The following is a 20,278-nucleotide window of genomic DNA, read 5'->3' as shown; positions in this document are numbered from 1 at the left end:
TTCAACCATCAACTTGTGTACCTAAGACAAGTCCAAATGAGTATCATTTGAGCTCGCATAGATTCTAGCATTTCAATGCCTAAATCCTCTTATCTTGCTCAAATTCCAAGACAATTGCTAAAATTCCCACCTCTTAAAAAGGATATACCTAAAACCAAAGATAAGGCATTAACACTACAATTGAAGCTCTTTGGTAGATCAATGTTTGAATAATGTAGTTCCTTATGCCTTTAGAAGATGTGTTCTTTTTGAGATAACCTTGTTTTTTATTGGAATTGTAATGATGGATATGAGTGTTCTCAATTTCATTGTTCTACGTCCAGATAACTCCTGATGGATATTTGGCGAGATACATGTCCACCATGCATTGACCCTGATAGTACTCGACCTGATCATCGCGGGGGTTATAGTGCTCCTCCATTTCAAACTCATCGCGGGGGTTATAGTGCTCCTCCATTTCAAACTCATTCTAGGTACTTCTACGCTCCCTTAGGTGAAAATTACTGTGGGCATCACTTTGTCACGTTATTCTATCAACAGCATCACCCATTTCCACATTGTCAAGAGTGTGCACGACTCGTATTAGGAGAAGCTTCACATATTTGTTGGATATGCTGCTCTTACTTTAGACGATATGGCACGGGCTTAATGAAGCAAATTGTGGGAATTATATCCCAACGCCATAATCTTCTTAATGTGAGAATACCAGAGAGAGGACCAAATCAACGTAGATTACCTGAGGAGGTTCAAGCACAACAATGGAGGGATACAAGCTTAAATGACTTGCAACCACCGATCTTGCAAGCCCTCCTTCCCCAAGTCTCAACATGTCAATATTGAATCAATATGAGTACCTATATTACGTAGTTCCAAAATCGAAATTGTCTGCTTAACCTTCCCATAGAACCAATGCCATATTTTAGTGAGAGGAAGCATTCCTTGCTCTACCACCTTCTCCAGAGGCCGGTTTTTGTGAGGGGTTGTCTCTGCATCCTGAGGAAATTGATACCATCTTTTCATCAGAAGTGGACACGGATCCACCACCAGCGCAAGGGTAAGTTCAACGACTCCACAATAAGATCGACAAGCCAGGGCACTTTTCTCCCACTGGGTTTTTCCCCTCGGCTATATTCGGTGATTGGCACCAATAGCAAATTTTATTCTTTTCTTTTCTTTTCTTGTTTGTTAATAACCATTTTGCAGAGATCTCAGATAAACAAGAGCATCTAACATGCCCCAACAGTCCACCTACCATGCTCACAAATTAGGAAGGGGGGAGACATGCTACGCCTACAAAGACCAAGGAAGAGCAATCTGCACAAAATCAGCAATGCATCAATGTAAACGAACAACATTAACAGGGCACTACAACAAGTGTATTCAAATCTTAATCTTTATTTCTTTATGTGCTTTTATCTTTTGGATATATGGTTTGCATGTTCACACAATGTTGGCTGGTTTAAGTCTTTGATTAGTTGTTAAAATATGGTGAGTGAATTCTAGATTCTTAGAGGACTTAGTAAAAGATATTTCTATCTAAAGACAGTGTAGGATATATACCAAGGGAGTATGCCAAGTTCTTATGCTTTCAAGGTATATTAGTTATCCCTAGTGGTAGCTACCTCTTAGGTGTGAGTAGGTGCTAGGATTAATAAGAAAATTTTATGAAAATATACACTAAATATATATATATATATATATACAAAGTGAATTGAGACATGACGTGTCTACAGCCATGAGGAATGCTTGGTAGGACCTGGGGTTGTCTTAGCACCTTGGGGCCGATGCCTTGGTTTCCATGGGGTGAACACTGACGTCTAAAAGCTTCAGAAAAAGACCTTCAAGGAATCTATCGCCTTGATAGATGTTGGTAGGAGTCTGGGGTACATTATAGGCCCTCGAGACTGATGCCCTCATCTTCATGGGGTACTCCTTATGTCATAAAAGAAAGAAAAAGGGTTTGTCGCCCTCCTTGAGATACTTAGCGGCTTTTAGATTCTCTTGGCGGAGGTCTCTTGGCCATTGCTTGGGTCTCATTGGGATGGAACCTTAATCTTTATCACCTTCTACACACACATCAAAAAAAAAAAAAAGAGTTCCAATCACCTTTGCTCATATTTAGAAGTAGGTTTGCCACTTAGGAATAACTTAAATACTTGTAGGACATTGAGACTGTGGTCATAACCGGCGGTGTACAAGCACACTTGCCTTTGCATAGCACTATCTACCACTTAGCCTCAATTTGACTAGTCTTTACTCACCTATTTTAGTACTCTTTAAAACTCTAATCAGCCTTTCACTTGTATGCTCACATGTGGAATTGTCATTGCTGTTTTTTCTTTTCTTCTTTTCTTTTCTTTTTTTTCAATAAAAGGCTTTAATGTATCCATTGTTTTTTTTGCAGCTCGTGCTCCTACCGCGCTCGAGGACGTGCGCAAAATAGGAAGGGGGGAGTGTTGCATGACGAATGAAGATCAATGCAAGGATGCAACAAAAAAGACACTTAGGGCTCTTGTAAAGAGTTCCAAGTTGTAGATGAATGTGGGAGTGGGCTTGACAATAATCCCACATGGGAACTTTTGGGAGTTTTAGAGTTTTGGTATAAAAAGTGGCTCATTTGAGAGCTAAGGACTCTTTGGTCATTTGGTTGAGAGGCTCATAGAGAGAGCTTGCTCCATAGCTCCTTCTCATGTGCTCTCCCAAGGCTCTCCATCTCCATTCTTGCTTCAATCTTGTACTCTCTATTCTCTACGTATGCAATGATTTGAGGTTGCGGTCTACACACTTGCTAATCTAGATTTCTTAATGATGTTTTGATGCTAAAATCTGATTTGTGAATTGTTGAGTGCATGTGATGAAGCTTGTGCATGAAATGATGTGTAGTTGAGGCTTGTGTGATAGCTCTTTGCATGTTAGATTCTTTGCATAAGTTGCATTTTTGTGCTTAAGTGTAGCCTAATCTTGATGCGTTGATTATGTTAGATTGATTGCTTGAGTGTTGAAGAAGGATTGAGTAGGACTAGAAGTCATTAGTGTGTGGTTAACTAATCTTCTCCCATTCGGGATAGCCTCTATGCGCTAACCGGGTTGCATTCACGGATTGACAAAGTGTGTGGGTTGGAGTGTAGCCTCCGCTATGCTATGATGTCCCAAACAATTTGAAATTAAAAAGTAGAAATTTTAGCTTACATGGAGTTTGTAAGCTTTCATTTGGCTTGAGGGATTGAGGGTTCTACCAATTTCTTTGGAGAGGATTAAGTCAAAAACAATTGAATTATTAAGAAAATTCAATGTAATTGGCTATGGGTAGAAGTAGAGTAGCAGTACATAAACACTATTAATCTTTTACAAAGGGGGAGGCTTCTATTTATAGGAAAAAGTGAGCTTCAAACCAAGCAAGCTGATTCTGAAATTTTCCAGATCTGTTTGGTCAATTTTTGACCATTTTTGGGTCAGTTCAGCTTACTTTTTGGAACTAGACTTGAAATAGGAGAGAGGAGAGATGAAATATCTCATTTTATTGATTTAAAATGGGGAGAAATGATGAGAAAAAAGGTGCCTCCTTCATGAGGGGGAATCCCCACTCTGAGGTGTCAAAAATTCAGTTTTTAATGTTCCCTTTGGTCCTTAGTCCACTCTTCATCTTATGTGAGCATTTACTAATTTTTGGGGGGTTTTTCTTTATTTCTTCAATTTACTTCCTCCCCCTACATTTGGATTAATCTTATTGGTCCCTTAGAACCTTAATCATCCAAATTTTTTCAGAAAATCGGGACCCTTAGGCTGTCTTTTAAGTAAATTATAATGTATTTCTAATGCACCTTAGGAAATTCTTTTTAGACTTCTATTTTGGGAGATTTTTTTTGATAAGAAAGGATATTTTTCCATCCAAAGATATCTAAAAACTGAATTACCTCTCTTTAGAATATTTTCTCTCTCTAGGCCAAAACAGTTAAAAACAAGATCTTTTATTATTGTGAAAAGGGGATTGATTACAGGGGAAGATACTGGACATCTTGAGGGGCTGGGGAGGAATCTTACATCCTCTCCCACTTGAAAAATGCGAGATGTTCTCATCTCGCAAAAACTGGGGGTAGAACTTCTAGGTGAGGACTTCCATTTTGGCTTCTTTCTCCCAGGTGGCGTCTTCAAAAGGAGAGAACTTCCATTTGACTAATAATTCTCTTAGAATTCGGTTCTTGATAACCTTCTATTGAACATCAAGGATTTCTTGAGGTTGGAGTTCCATCAGCCCTTGGGTTGAAGAAGTTAAGAGTTCATCATCATTAAGCACATGATTCGGGCTTGGTGCATACTTCTTAAGTAGGCTGACATGAAATACATTATGTACTTTGAGATGAGGAGGCAGAAGAAGTTTATAGGCTAAGTCACCTACTTTCTTTGTAATCAGATATGGCCCACAGTATCTGAGGGATAACTTCTTGTACTTCCCAAGAGATAGAGAACTTATTTTGGGGTGTACTCAAATGAAGACCATATTTTCTTCTTCGAGTTTTCTATCTGACCTCTTCTTATCTGCATACTACATACTGCATATACTTCTTCTTTGAATTTTCTGTCTGACCTCTTCTTATCTGCATACTACTTCTGGCAACTTTTATATCTTTGCGGATTGAGTGCATCTGTTGCTCCATGTCGTCAAGCATTTGTCTGGATATCTCGACCCTAATCAATGGGTCGGACTAAGTTAATGGTGTTAGGCAGTCTTGTCCATATACAGAGCTTTGAAAGGACTCATCCCGATACTTCAGTGATACGAAGTATTGTAATCAAACTTGACTAGGTGGAGATAGCTTAGCCACTTCTTGGGTTCCCTGCCACCACAGCATTACCAAAGTATATCTTTGATTACTTGGTTCACCCTTTCAGTTTGACCATCGGTCTCGGGGTGGTAAGCTGTGCTGAGATCCAAGAAGGTTCCTACTACTTTGAAAAATGCAGTCCAGAATCTTGACGTGAACTTGGGATCTCGATCACTTACTATTCTCTTGGGTAGGCCATGCAATCTGAAGATTTCCTTGAGGAACACTATGGCCACATCCACTACAGTGTAGGTTTCTTTTACTAGAATTAGATGGGCAACTTTGGTTAATCTATCAACTACCAGGAAGATGGAGTGGTAACCCAATTGCATTGAAGGTAGTCCAATAATAAAATCCATACTGTACATTCCCACTTCATTTGGGGGATGTCTAATGGATGTAACTTCCCAGGCATTTTTACTCTCTCAGATTTGACTTTTTGGCATATAAGGCATTGACGTACATGATTAAGTACATCCTTTTTTAATCGAGGCCAAAAGAAGCTTTTCTTTACAAACATGTAGGTCTTGATGAAACCTGGATGTCCTGCTATAAGGCTATCATGGGCTTCATTCAGAACTTGACCTTAGTTCCCTCATCCATTGGGCATGCATAGCGTGCTATTGTAATACATAACTCCATCCAGGCTGTACCCTTGAACTCGGTTCAACTCCTGAGGAGTTTTGCTTTCCAGCATAAGTAGGGTAGCAATAGGGCCAAAGAATCTATCCTGCGTGATCTTCTCTCTTGCTTCATTAATCAATGGATTTCATACCACTGTTTTACAAGCAAGGAGGCTTTTCTGCTCTCAGAGCATCTGCTACCACATTTTCTTTGCCTGGGCGGTACTTGATTTCAAAATCAAATTCCTGTAGGGTCTTCATCCACCTTCTTTGGTGCATGTTGAGATCCTTTTGAGTGAAAATCCACTTTAAGCTCTAATGATCTATCATCAAAGTGAAAATCCACTTTAAGCTCTAATGATCTATCATCCATTAGGAAAATTCTAGACTCAAAAGAGGGCTGTTTCAACAATAATATAATAATAGACACATAGATTGAGTGACATGTAATCTACGAACGAGATTCACCGGTGGTGGGACCTCTGTACAAACCCACCCAAAACGTGGAGAAACTCTTATCTTCATGAAATATTAAAAAAAACCATCACCTTGTCTTAAAATATTTAAAACCGTTTTTTTGTCAGAAACTAACACAATAAAAGAATGTTTTCCACATTCCTGTGTTAGACGTGGAGCACTAAAAAATTCTTTCCACCACCCCTACAACTAATGAAGCTTGAATGCTTGGAATAGCTAGATACACATTCTCCCGGTTATTCCCTCAACTTGGTTCCACTTTTGAATCTTGAAACATCTTTGGCGCCCAAAAAGAACACACCGTCCCTCATTTCATCCTCCCTCCTTGATCCACAAAAGCGGTTAGCCCAGTCATCCACTTTCTGCTACTTCTTCTTTCTCATACGTCTGTTATTCTATCATGGCACCCGAAAGTGGACTGAAACGAGCAAGGAGCAGTATCTCATCTGTTGTGTTGTATAACATAAAAGACGAGAACGAAGAATGGATTCCCCAAGTATACAGGAAGTACTCTTGGGTCACTATGCAGCCAGGAAAACAAGGCCACTACCGAGTGAAGGGAAAGGCATCTGAAGACTTGGCCAAACATTGGAAAGGAAGGATCCTTGACTTTAAGATGGCACCAGGAGGGAAAACTGTCAAAGAAGTGTTGATCCAGCATGTATTCATGCAAAAAGAGATTAACGTGGGACCATTGGAAGGACTTCCAAGACACAGACCACATTGTAAGTGCTTGTGTTTTGTATTTCAACGTTGCAAATAAGGTGATTGATATACATTTTTCTGCCTTGCACAGATTTGTACCCATCCAACCTTCAGGAGTGGGAGCCTGCACAATGCTTGACGGGGTTCTTGAATGTCGTACATGGTGAGGTGGGGGAACTTCAATATGAAGGTCGTGCACCAAGTGATCTCGCAAGAAGTAGAACATATTTCTATGACTCATTTTATACCTTGCCCACTCAATCGAGTCGACATGGAAAGTTGGAACGTATTCCGTTGCCCGCACTTGATAGTCCGGAGTGGCCATTGCTTGACACAGAAGTGATAGAGTCATACAGGACCAAAATGTTTAATGATATTAAATGTGCTATGAAGCCTAGCATTGGTGCAAGAAATGTGCACTTAAGTTTGTTTGTTCCAATTGCATGCTTTGTTCATTTATTTTCTGATTGTAAACAATTGAGAAAAACTAGAACAACTTTTGTGTGCAAAGATGTAGATGAAGTCTGGCTTGATCATTTGTTTGACAAAGGTTGGAGAGTGAAATCATCAAAGGGAGATGATTTGATCGAATGTCGATTGAACACCTCCGACATTGCATTTCGGTGAGTGTTAAAACATTAAAATGTATTTTTGTGAAACAGTTACAACGCTTATTTGATTATTCTCGGAAAATTATCCTAATGATATTTTGGAATCAGATACTATATTGCCAGGCAACATCTGTGCATGTCATTTACTTATAGAAGGTGGCGATGGATCAACAACAACTGGGAAAGCATGGACCAAGATACAAGAGATGGCAGCCACTCTTGCTTGATAGATATAGTTATGATTCGACAGGGTCACCCATCTTTGACATTGGAAGTGGAAGAGAATTGGACTCTCGAATATGTTAGGAAGGAATTAGAAGTAGCTATTCAGAATCCTCCAGATCAATTTTGCTTCAAGCTCGATGGTCGGAAGCTAAGTAAAAGAAGAGAGCATCAGATCATTTGTAAAGATGTTGTAGCCCCACATGAATTGGAGGCACTAGAAGATATATGATGTGACCATGTATACGGTGACAATGTATTTTCCATATGCAATAAACTTATCTATTCAGAACATTGCTTTTGTAATGCTTTATTGTTTAAAACAATGTAATGAAGGCAAGAATTCCCCAATTGAATTTTTATGTACACAAAAAAAGGCTTAAAGTAAGAAAGCAAGCAGTGAAGGAACACAGTAGCAAATTTGATCCTCTGATTTTCAAATGATAAGTGTATTTACATTTGATGTTCTCCCTCCAATACATGTATAGCTGCATATTTACGAACGTACATTTGTTGGAAGAAGGAAAAAACTATTTATGGCTGGAACCCATAGGTATCGGCTTCAGGATGGAGCCAGGGCTCTTCTCCTAAGTATGGAGCCCATGAAAGAGGCTCAGACGGGCCTATCCCCCCTCGTGGATTGGGCGGGATGAAGTCCACTGGCCCGTCTGGAGGCATAACTTCAGCGACCTCGATCAATTTCGCAATCGTTTCCTCCCTAAACGTTTGGACGTCTAGGTCCACGTAGCGAGACATTGATGGAAACTGCCATCACAATTCATCAAGGCATAAATAAGATCAACATGACAATATATAAGAAGATAAACAAGCGCACAAATGCGTATGGGAGCTGAAAATGCTTACATCCTCTGAAGGGAGCTGAAAAATGCTTCGTAGCAGCAACATTGCATTAAGTGCAACCCTCCACCCACAGCTGTAGCCATCTTCTTGTTTGGGGACACTAACCCTACGGATGGTCGATCGATCCAGGGTGTCGATGTCCATGCTGAGGCTCTCGTAAGCTGCCATTAGTTTCCTGACTCCACTGTAAACAGAGACCAATCATTATCCTGATCAATCCGGACTTCTAACTCAAACAATAATATGTATCTTAATGATTTTTACTTACAGCAAAACATTTCCATGGACACCAGATGTCGAATTTGCAAGGTAAATGACATTTTCTTGCACGTCGACTAGTAGAAGACTCCAATGGGAACTGCACAATAGAATTCTATTAGTTTCAATCCAAAGGAAGCACTACATAACTCGTGTACGGTGATTCCTATAAACATCATGCGAGAGAGAGAGAGAGAGAGAGAGAGAGAGAGAGAGAGAGAGAGAGAGAGAGAGAGAGACAAACTCACTTTTCATGATATGCCAAAAAAAATACTCGGGCATCGTCCAGCTGGACCTCCCGAAACCAGTTCAGCACATCGAGGTACGGAACTGCCTCTACTACCAACAGTGTTGAGACCAGTGAATCAATCTGGAACACTCGTTGCTGTACATCCTCGGGCAATAGCGAAATAACAAAACTTCACAAGGAAACATATCAAGAGTGAGGCATCAACTTTAAGAGCCAAGAATGAAAAATTGTGGGAGGACAGAGAAAAGCGTATACCTTAAAATACATCTGAGCACTTTGTCGTTGACTTCAGTTTTGGGATCAAACAAAATGTTGATTTCTTCAGCATGAATCGGGAAATAACATCTATGCCCTCTAATATTAAAGGGTACATAGAACTCCGGCAACAAAAATTGCAGCGCCTCCCGATTCATGGCGTGGAGTGCTCGAACATTTTCCCTTTTTGCTTGCAATGCAAGCATTGCAGCTTGATGTTCCCTTTGAGCGCTTGTCATTAAATTTGCCCGAGTCTGATGCTCATGATCTGGACCTCCCTCGGTCACCTCTTCAATTCTCACTTTTTGTACAGGCCGGACATCCAAAATTTGTAACATTCGTTCATCAGTAAACGTAACTGGTCTAAGTGACTTATCGTATCTGAAACGAAGGGCTATAAGGCTGAAAAAATCTTTGTCCATTTACTGTCACCCTGTGTGCGTGGGCAGCAAGAACGTAACTATCCAAAAAAAATTCGATCATCCAATCTTCTGTGGCCTCTTGCAAGCAAAACAAGGCCGATGCCTTCCACCTAAACAAAATTCCATTCTGCTCACAAATTCTCCTGGCAAGCCTCTGGAAAGGCAATCTGGGAATAGCAGCTGTCGGGTGCTTCATAAACTTTTTGATTTCTCGCAGGGCTGCCGAATGCTCTGCGAAACGCCTGAGTCTAGGCTGCGTTTTGGACAATCGGGAAGGACTGCTTGATTTTCTTGATCTTGAGGCTTTCAGAACGCCCATCTTCTTCCCAGTAGATGAGGGAGCTGCATTATCAATGGGTCTAGCTGTATGCCTTACACGAGCCATCTGAAAACGCAAGAAAAAGCAGAAAACTTTGCTATTCAGTAGTACACGATTAACAATTCACCATAAAGCGAGAGAGGGGGGCCAAGAAAGCAATATGCACTTCCTCGCGTTATGGTGAATCCATTCACCATAACGAGAGATGAAGGTCCACAGAAACACAATAATTTTTCTCGCATTATGGCGAATTCATTGACAACAATAAGAGGCGGATTATCGTGCATTCTTTGAGCTTCGATCTTGCCATAAAGTGATTTGATTCACTATAACGCGAGACTAAGAGCCAGTCAAATCAAAACAATCCTCCTCGCGTTATAGTGAATCGATCTACTACAACGGGAGGAGGGTTCTCCCGAATCTCTTACCTTTCCGTCTAGCAGTTTGGTGAGTCGATTCACCATAACACATAGAATAGTATTGAGATTCTAATGACTCGTCATCTGCTTTACGCTGAATCGAATCACCATGATGGAGGGCAAACAGTCGAAGAGAAAACAACGGCAGGGGCAAACAGTCGAAGGAAAAACGAAACAATCAAGTATTATACAAGAAACACAAAACAATCAAGTAATACACTTTCATCACATTCTATGAGTGGGAATGGATGGAGACTGTCGTGTAGGAGGTGATTTAATTGACACCAATAAGAGGTGGATTATCGTGAATCCTTTGCCCTTTGGTCATGCGTTATGGTGAATTCACCATAACGCGAGTCTAAGGGCCAGTCAAAGCAAAACAATCCTCCTCGCGTTATAGTGAATCGATTTTCGCGAATCTCTTACGTTTGCCTTCTCCCTTGGTGATTCGATCCACCATAAGACATGGAGCTTATTGAGATTCTAATGGCCCGTCGTGTGCTTTAAGGTGAATCGAGTCACCACGGCAGAAGGCAAACAGTCGAAGAATAAACAATGGCACAGGGCAAACAGTCGAAGAAAAAACAAAACAAACAAGCAATATACAAGAAACTTACAAAACAATCAAGTATTATACAAAAACTTACATTTCTTGCTTGTGAATGGATGGAGACTGTCGTGCAGGTGTTGGAAAGTCGGCTCAGTACTGTGGCGGTAGTCGGAAGTCAGCTGGAGGCAAGCAGGAGGACGGACAAGGCAAAATCGATAAGAGGACGAAAAGGTGGCGTGATTAACGGCTTTGATTAGTCTTTAGAGCGAACACACGTGCTGGCGGGCTGCCAGGGCGACTAGGCGGCGCTAACGTGTCGTATAGCATTAAAAAGGGCTTTGATTAAACTTTATACCTTGTACACGTGCTAGGTACACGGCGGGATGCCACGTGGCATTCATGGAATGGCGGGTGAAAACGCGGCGCTGACGTGTCGCGTAGCATTAAAAGCGGATTTTGTAGGATACTCATCTCATTTATTGCCTCTTTTGCTAGGTACACGGCGGGATGCCACGTGGCAGTCATGGAATGGCGGTTGAAAACGCGGCGCTGACGTGTTGCGTAGCATTAAAGACGGATTTTCTAGGATACTCATCTCATTTATTGCCTCTCATTTATCCCACCAACGGCCTTCATCTCCATCAACGACTGACTATCTCCTCCAACCCTCCTTCATCAATCATCCTCCTGTATCCAACGTCAAAGACAAACCTCCAACCTCCTTCATCTCCATCTCCTGCGACGATTGTGTACAATTCGTTTTCCTGGTATTTTTATCTCCTTTGTGCTTTTTTCTTCTTTTGTTATTTCGTTGTTTTGGTTTCAGTCGTGGAGAACTTCTTGCTTTGTCTTTTCATCGCGTTAAGGTGAATTGAAAACCTATGACTCCTCGCGTTATGGTGAATTGACTGCGAAGTAGAGTATTTTAATTCGTTCGACACCTCCTCTCTCAGTATGGGTACTGGAGAACTATCTTTATTTTTAGATCAACATAACGTTAGAGGCGTTGCCAAAGGATGATAAAGTCGTCATATTGCGGTGAATCAATTCACCACAAAGCGAGCGAAGGTCCCATAGGAAGCACAATACTCCTCCTCGCATTATGGTGAATCGATTCACCATAACGCGAGAAGAGGTCCTTGACTTAGCTGCAATTTTATTTGCGTTAGGGAAAATAGATTCACTACAACGCGAGGAGGAATACCTGGATTCCTCTGGCATCTCCTCTCGCGTTATGTTGAATCCATTTACATTTTCTTCTTTTGTTATTTCGTTGTTTTGGTTTCAGTCGAGGAGAACTACTTGCTTTGTCTTTTCATCGCGTTAAGGTGAATTGAAAACCTATGACTCCTCGCCTTATGGTGAATTGACTGCGAAGAAGAGTATTTTAATTCGTTTGACACCTCCTCTCTCAGTATGGGTACTGGAGAACTATCTTTATTTTTAATTCACCATAACGTTAGAGGCGTTTCCAAAGGATGATAAAGTCGTCATATTGCGGTGAATCAATTCACCACAACGCGAGCGAAGGTCCCATAGGAAGCACAATACTCCTCCTCGCATTATGGTGAATCGATTCACCATAATGCGAGAAGAGGTCCTTGACTTAGCTGTGATTTTATTTGCGTTAGGGAAAATAGATTCACTACAATGCGAGGAGGAATACCTGCATTCCTCTGGCATCTCCTCTCGCGTTATGTTGAATCCATTTACACCACAGAGATTTGTTGTTTAAGATCGACTGTCTCTTGATTCATTGCCTGCACTAATATTTTCCATGTCTTTTCTACAGACTTGAATTCAGCCATGTCGCAAGTTCAAGTCGAATTTGATGTGGACGAAGAGATCAAAGAAACTCCTGCAACTCTATTATATGACTTCCTGTACAAATGTCGACATCATGATTTGCACCCTGCAATTTCGTTGATGTTCAATAGCGATTTTTCTCTGGAGGAAACATTGTCTAGCCATCATGGATACTTCGAAGAGGCAAAGCAAGAGTTTGACGAGCTCACAAATGAAGAACCAATGATGATTGATGGGAAAAGTCACATTCATTTTAATCTCAAGGTTTCGCCGGATAAGAAGCAGAGGTTAAACAGGGATTGGCACAAGGTGCCATGTGACAAGAAGAGAGCCTTGCTTTGCCCTTTTCACAAAAGAAAGTGCCGCTTGATGGAATACTCCTACGCCTTCTTATGCTTCTTGCACATGAACGTGCAATTAACAGATGAAGAAGGTACAGAGCCGCTTGCAAAAATTGAAAGTGAAGACACGATTTCTCGTCAGGCAAGTCCCACCGCTGAGGATGCTGCTGAAGAGGAGGACACTCCTCATGTCATTGAGGAGTTCAATGTTGAAGAAGAGAGGAAGCTTAGTTCGGTGGTTGATATTGAGGCAGTTAGAGAACAAAACAGTGATGTAGGTCAGCTTGTGATTGAATCAGATGACTCCTCCCCCATTCCAACGCCATTACTCCCCTCCTACCAAGTAGGAGATTCAGAGTATATATTGCTGACAGACATACAACGTGTATTTAACTTAAGGGAAGATCAGTGCATAGCTTTCATAGCCCAGAATCTGGAGGTCGATGATAATTTTGTAGATGATGATGGTATAGACAAGTACCTACTAGTGGATAGCCATATAAAAGACACTGAGTTCCTTTCTGCTGCAGCAACACTAAATATGATCTATGCTGATGCCCTTAGATATGAAGGAAAAGATGCCACAGAGGAAGAGCTACAAGAAGCAAGGGACAGATTGAATATCACCAACATGGGAGGGTGTAGGGATGTGCCAAACAAGTCAGCGGAAAACGTTCCTAGTTCGAGCACTAATTTATGGCAAGACGCCTTGCTTGAAGCAGATGAGAACCAAGAGGTTAGTTTTTTTTTGTTCTGGATTTGGCTTTATCAACTTTGTCCTGAAATGTTTGGTGATGTTGTTTCTGGCTAATGCTCCTTTATTTTTTCAGTTGGAAATATATGAAGACACATTCCTCAAACGTGCTTCAGGCAAGCGTATGGCGAGATTGGGCCACGATTCGACACTAGGAACATATATACACCGCCTAAAATTCCCTCAAATTGTGATATTCCATGCTAGCTACTCGAAGGACAACGCCAGTTTTCCTCTGATGGCGATAAAGACTTTATCCAGGTATTTAGGTGGCTACCACGTAAGGCTGAATGCAAACAAGGCAATACTTCTGGAGCGGCAAGCAGCTGTTCGAATTTTTGGAGAGGGACCTGGAGTATATTCGTTAAGATGTAAATATTATTTAACATATGCTGCTTACGGGTTGGCATGTGGAATCACAGATCCCAATCTGTTGAGTGATTGCGGGAAGAAGCATCTTCTTAGAACAGCAAGACCAATGGTCCCTCTTGTGCCATTAATAGAGGATGAAGAAGATGATGCAGAAACGTCAACAAAAAAGGCTCGGCTGGGGGAAGTCTCTGATCAAGATTAACAAATTTAGATTGTTCCAGTTTCTCAGAAGTTTCGTCATATTTCTCAATACTCTTCTTGTTTACCATTGCAAACTATGAAATGTATATATATTGGAAACATTTATATGGGACATAGATGAAAGCTCTTGTTCTTTTAAAATCTTTCTCAGTTACATCACTGTTTTACAATATATATTTCAATGATCAATTTTCTTCCACACTCTGCCCTGTCTTTGTCGTTGTCTTAGCCATTCAGCATGATTCTGCTTTCCCTGTGAGGAGACATATATTGAACGTCTCCGTTCAGCCTGAACCTTTCTTATTGCACATGACACAGCTGATTCAGCATGTTTGATCTTCACACGAGCCCTCACTTGAATCCGCCTATACCACCACTGACATAGTTGCTTCATGGGATTACTTTTCTTTATTCCTCCTCCATGTTGAGTGGCCCTTTGATAGGCACAACGTGCTTGCCAATGAGATCTTTCCATGCCTTGGGTAGACTAAATCCCAAGGCTTCCAAACTCTTCCGCAAAGAAGGTTCCATGTGCATGCAAAATGTGCTACAAATGCTCAACAACAACAAGACATTTAGTATCGTACAATATTTTTTGAACAACAAAAAATACTCAAAGCTGTAGGTTTTCAAGTAATAACCATGTATTGTGTCAAGTTTGTCGCACCCCATGCCTTTTCATAGCTAGTGTAGAACTCTGTCACAACTGCCTCAAATTTCTCAACATCCCCATCTTCAAACCTTGCTTTTTGCAACAAAGGTGCTAGGCGATCAAGCGCCAACCACGCTTTGGCCTTTGCCACCCTTGCTTGTCCTGAAGAGCCTCGGTCAGGTACAGCTGCATGAAGCTTCCTCCACACCTCAAAATCTGTACCCAGATGACCTCTCTGGGTATGATTAGATAAGAACTTTCTGGCTTTTGCACCTCCAAAACATGGTTTGCTAGGAACATTTCCGGTCTTCCCTGATCTTCTCAAGTCCTTCTCAATCTTCACTTGACCACAATGTAAACCTGCATCTGAAAGCACTTGCTCTATTTTTTTAATAGTTCTTTCACTCTCTACTGCTGGTTTCATATTCCATGAAAATTCGATGTACATGTAGACTAGTTTCTCAATTATTCTAACCAGCGCATGCAAAACACAAATATGAACTCTGATCAAAGGGATAGGAAGAATTGGATCCCAAGTAGGATCCACTCCTGGAGCATCACGATTTGGGGGTTCACGCCTATTACTGATTGCATTTGGGCATTTCCATTCTCTCTCTTTTCCTCCTTTGGAGACACCTCGTTCGGTCATACAATACAGGCAAGGATACTTGGCCATTGCTCCTTGGGAAATACCAAACATGCATTTCAAGGTTTTAAGATCTGCAGCCAGGTGCCATTCAACCTCATATTCACCATATCCTTCTACATAAAGCTTTTCGCCATTCGACTGCTGCTGGATAGTGGAAGGAAGCTCAGTCTGGTTGAAGTACCACTTCAAAATTTCATGGGTCTCTGTTGGAACCTGTTAACAACAACTATTAGATTGTCTACAACATCATAACAAGAGGATAGCAACATAATATTCTTTATTTAAAAATGGATAGCACGTCACCTCAAATGCAGCCAGCCACCAAATCTCATTTTCGGATTGTACACTAAAGTGCTTCTCATCAGCATTACTGATACTTGCATCCAAAGCTCTATTCATTAAAGTAATGCTAACCCTTTCCAGCTTCTGTCCTTTGATCACCTCACTCTCATCAAGTTTCAAAACAAATTTCAGCCTTCCATTGCACTCATGTACACTGATGTCATAAAATTTCACCATAGCCATTTGTAATTTACGAACATCCATGATGAAATTGTTGAACTCTGTAAGCTCTATAATTTTCTGTTCCCCGCTCTTTTTAGTCACTGTCAATGTGCTAGACACGTGACAAGGCTCTCCAACAAGTTCGACCATTCCCAAGTTGAGAATATTTCGAGCTTTGTTTACGTGAAATGGTTTTGGAATGGGAATTACTGTCTTTTTTCCAAGCTTGCAATTGAAACCCTCTTTTACTTTATTAAACAACATCCTGTAAGACTTTGTGCTTATACCAGCCATGTCACATATACCTTGTGCATCTGCAGGCGTGAATGCTTCACTCACCTCTTGCAAGGATTGCTTTGCTATGTCTGATCGAAGTCTTGCAAACTTAGGATGCTGTATTGCTGACTCCATGATGTCTCTTGTCAGAACTTTGCCAAATATATCAGAACCTTGCTCTTTTGGACCCACAACATCTGTTACCATCCTGAAGCAACAACGATAGCTATTTCAGTCTACCATTCATCTAACTATACCACCCCCACACCCAATCCCTCATCTCCAAGAAAGGAACTAAAGATGAAAATGAAAGTGAGTGCTCAAAGAAATTTAAGCTCAAAGAAATTATAGATCCCAATACTTGCAAGCTTTTACACGACGCTTCCATTGGCCACCTCCAACATTGAGTTCTTCCAATGGTTTGATCTTTCTCTTGCGTAATCGAGCACCTAATGGCGTGTCTTTCAAATATTGCAATTTTCTGTTGAACTTTTCAAGTTGTTTTCGAAGGTGTGCATTCTCACTCTCCAATGTGAAATTGTTGATTTCTCGAACTGCCAAAATTTCATTCTTCTCCTTTATAGTGTCCTGCATCTTACAAATAGTCTGCTGCAAATGATCAAACTCTTTTTGTAACCCAGCACAAACTTTTGCCTTGTCCTCGTTTGAAGCTTGCAAAGCTGTTGTGATCGATGCCAAGTAAAAATTCGCACCTTCAAGCATTTTTATCCTGGCATCTCTATCACTCAAATGTCTTTCAAAGATACTTTGACATTGGCCAAACAGTCTTTTGCAATACCCAAGCAATCCATTTTCACCCTCACACACAAACTTGAAGAAACTTGTCAACCCAAAGAATGATGGAGATTGAGAGGAGGTTGGATCTGGTGGGTAAATACTACCATCCAACCAAAGGTCCATGTTTTTCTTTCCTTCATTTCGAAGCTCAGTAATGCGGGCTTCGCATGCTGGCCTAGACCAATTTCTTTTACAGCAGGGAGCATAATCGGGTTCTACTTGGAAGTGGATGTCCACCTTTTTCCTCTTTTGCTGCACAGGTTCCATTGCATTGTTCTGTGCTTTAACAACACCAAAAAGCATAATGAACTCACACTTTAACCAAAAAAAACCTTAGATATTACACTTATCTCCCGTGAAGAAGATTGCTTCATTAAAACCAAAAGACAACATCACTAAATAATACCTCCTTGTCCATCAAACAAACTTGTTGGTATCCTGGATGAACCCAAATGTACAGAGTACTTGTAAGCACAACCCTCACTTGAAAAAGGTAAGAAATGGAATTGTTATTCATGCACATGCAGGTATGGCGCATGAAAAACAAATACTTTTCCATCCTTTTTCAAAACTTGCCGCCTTGAGAAGAAGAGAAAATCAAAAACCTCCCGCTCAAAAAAACTCGGATTTGGAGTGGTAGTGGTTGTGCAATCGGGAAGACAATGAGGGAGACAATGCAAGATGATGGGTTGCAGGGACTAAGTTCGGTTAGCAGAGTTGGCTTCGTTACATTCAAAAGTGTAATGAAGAAAGAGAGTGGTGTCTTTTTTCAATAAAATAAGGCACCATAGTGGGAATAAAAAACTATACTCAAGATGCATTGTTTTGAATTAAAAAACACCCTACATGTCAGTTAATGGAATAAAGAACTCAAAAACGACGCACGTGCCCTCCAATATTATATGTGGATTTATTGGCTTGCTTTGTCCACATCACCATCCCAAGGGATCTCTTACAAGGCCCCTTTTTGAGTCCAAATTTTCCCTAATGAAAGTGAATCTTTGACTCAGTAGGTAATGTCTCCACCACTTCAGGGCATAGACTACTGAAAAAGTAGCTCCAGGACATGGATAGCATAATTTATCTCATGCCTTCTAAGTTTTTGGGATTCATAGGCCACTGCATGACCTTCCTGCATGAGCGCACCTCCTAGGGAAAAACCACTGGCATCAGTTTTACTACCTCAAAGGGTAGAGAGAAATATGGCAACTTCAGAACCGGATTGGTTACCAAGGCGGTCTTTAGCTTATCAAAAGCGCTCTAACACCTGGAAAACCATTGGAACGGGGTATTCTTTTTGAGAAGATTGGATACCCTGATTTGAGATCTATCTTTGTGATGATCTGGGCTCCATTTAGTCTGTCCAATAGGTCATCAATATTGGGGATAGGATACTTATTCTTAACTGAGCTAATTGAGACCTTTATAATCCACATAGAGTCTTAGCGTTCCATCCTTCTTCTTTAGAAAGAGAAATGGCGCACCCCAAGGTGAAATGCTAGGTTTTACAAACCCTTGTTCTAACAGCTGCCTAAGCTGTTCCTTGAGTTCAATGGCTTCAAGGATTGGCATTCTGTACGTGCGCTGGGCTATTGGGCTGAGCTTCGGCGGTCAATCCTATCACATGATCTACTTCCTGAATCGGAGGCTGTTAGCTTTGCTAGGAATAAATCATCATACTCACTTAACTATTCTATACCTTTAGCTTTTAACTCTTTGAGTCTACTAGATTTATTTTGACAACATGAATGAGTTGCCTCTTTCTAAGTCCTTTCAGTTACTTAGAAGCCTTTGCTAATTACAGAACTGGGGATCCAAAAATTCCAGTTCCTTTGTAAGGTTCCCCCCTTCCACAAATAGGGGAAACACTTAAGATAGTCCGCTAAGTCTTATCTTAGAGAAAATTTCCAACTCATCGACACCTTGACCATATAGACATTCAAGGATACGATTCATAGGTAAGACCTAGTTCTATCCCGTAGGGGAAGCGTGGTCTTCTAAAATCAAATCACCCATAGGGTAATTGATCACATAAATTGGGCAACTACTAGACTTAATTTCTAGAGACAACGCTTTTTTCCTCATCTTACGCAAGGCACAGCCGCCGCTGGCCTAGTCTTCTAGAAAGGAGTTACCCGAGAACCTATTTATCTAGCGTAGGGCTTTCACTTAATCTGTTGGAAAGCTACCCGACTAATCGGGTCCACCCGTCCGTAGGATGGTGCCGTCGGGGCATTCCATCCTCCCACTTTCCACCCTCCTCACGCATCAATTTGTTTTCTAATTAATCCTACCACACTGTTTGACATAAATAAACATGTTCCTTAATTAAGGCCCTTTTCACAAGGTTTGTTAAAACAGCCTTTTTCTACAATACAATCATACCAAAGACAAGATTTATAAAAACAAAGTTTAGACATGAATCAATTTCATACAAGCCAAACCGGCTCTCTTATTCTTTTCCTTTATACCGCCGATGATCTAGAATTTGGCCTTCCAGCCTCTACACGCTGGGCAAAACCCTACGGGACCATACCGCCGATGATCTAGAATTTGGCCTTCCAGCCTCTACATGCTGGGCGAAACCCTACGGGACCATACACCTCATCGTCGACCGCTGGCGAGGACTCAAGCCGGCCTGTCGCCCTCTCAGGCTCCATCGCTCGATCCTCCCGTCCCTCAGAGGGATGTCTACACACTAGGGTGGGCTAATTCACCGCACTAGCCTGGGCCCTCAGAACTAGGCAGCATCATAATCACTCGCCTCAATCGGCAAACCTCATTATCCCAATGGTATGAGGGATACCATGGGCCAACTCCGGGCCTTACTAATGTCTCCGCCGTCCGGCTATACAAGCACAAGAACGGGGCAGCGTCAAGGCAGGGAGAAGTTGTACCTGTACCTTAATTTAACCAAGATAACAATCCATTTACTCACTAAACCATAGGACTAGAATCCATGTTACCTTCTTAAGAAAACAATCCTTTTCTCACACAGATTTCGGCATTTCAATTTGAGATTGCGATAAGACATTCTTTATTAAGGCATATGCTGTTGTTTAAAAGAATACAAACTTTAAATGGTAAATCAATCAAATAGATCACTGTAACAATAAATAGAGAAGCAGGG

The 20,278-nt window shown here is 41.2% G+C and overlaps 1 protein-coding gene across 1 annotated transcript; it reads right to left on the bottom strand.

The window, feature by feature from the left end:
- Positions 1 to 7,899: 7,899 nt before the first annotated feature.
- On the bottom strand, positions 7,900 to 9,097 carry LOC147606960 (uncharacterized). The gene is made up of 5 exons (XM_086791471.1): positions 9,086 to 9,097; positions 8,829 to 8,974; positions 8,591 to 8,680; positions 8,326 to 8,506; positions 7,900 to 8,226 (listed from the first exon to the last, which is right to left on the bottom strand). Exons 1-5 carry the CDS (start codon positions 9,095 to 9,097, stop codon positions 7,996 to 7,998), a joined length of 660 nt encoding a protein of 219 aa, XP_086647597.1. The 3' UTR covers positions 7,900 to 7,995.
- Between the last annotated feature and the right edge of the window lie 11,181 nt (positions 9,098 to 20,278).

This window comes from Cibotium barometz, chromosome 56 (assembly GCF_041138505.1).
Source record: "Cibotium barometz isolate CiBa-2024 chromosome 56, ASM4113850v1, whole genome shotgun sequence".
NCBI lineage: Eukaryota > Viridiplantae > Streptophyta > Polypodiopsida > Cyatheales > Cibotiaceae > Cibotium > Cibotium barometz.
The sequence above is the reverse complement of the archived record's forward strand: the minus strand, read 5'-3'. Positions and strand labels throughout refer to the sequence as shown.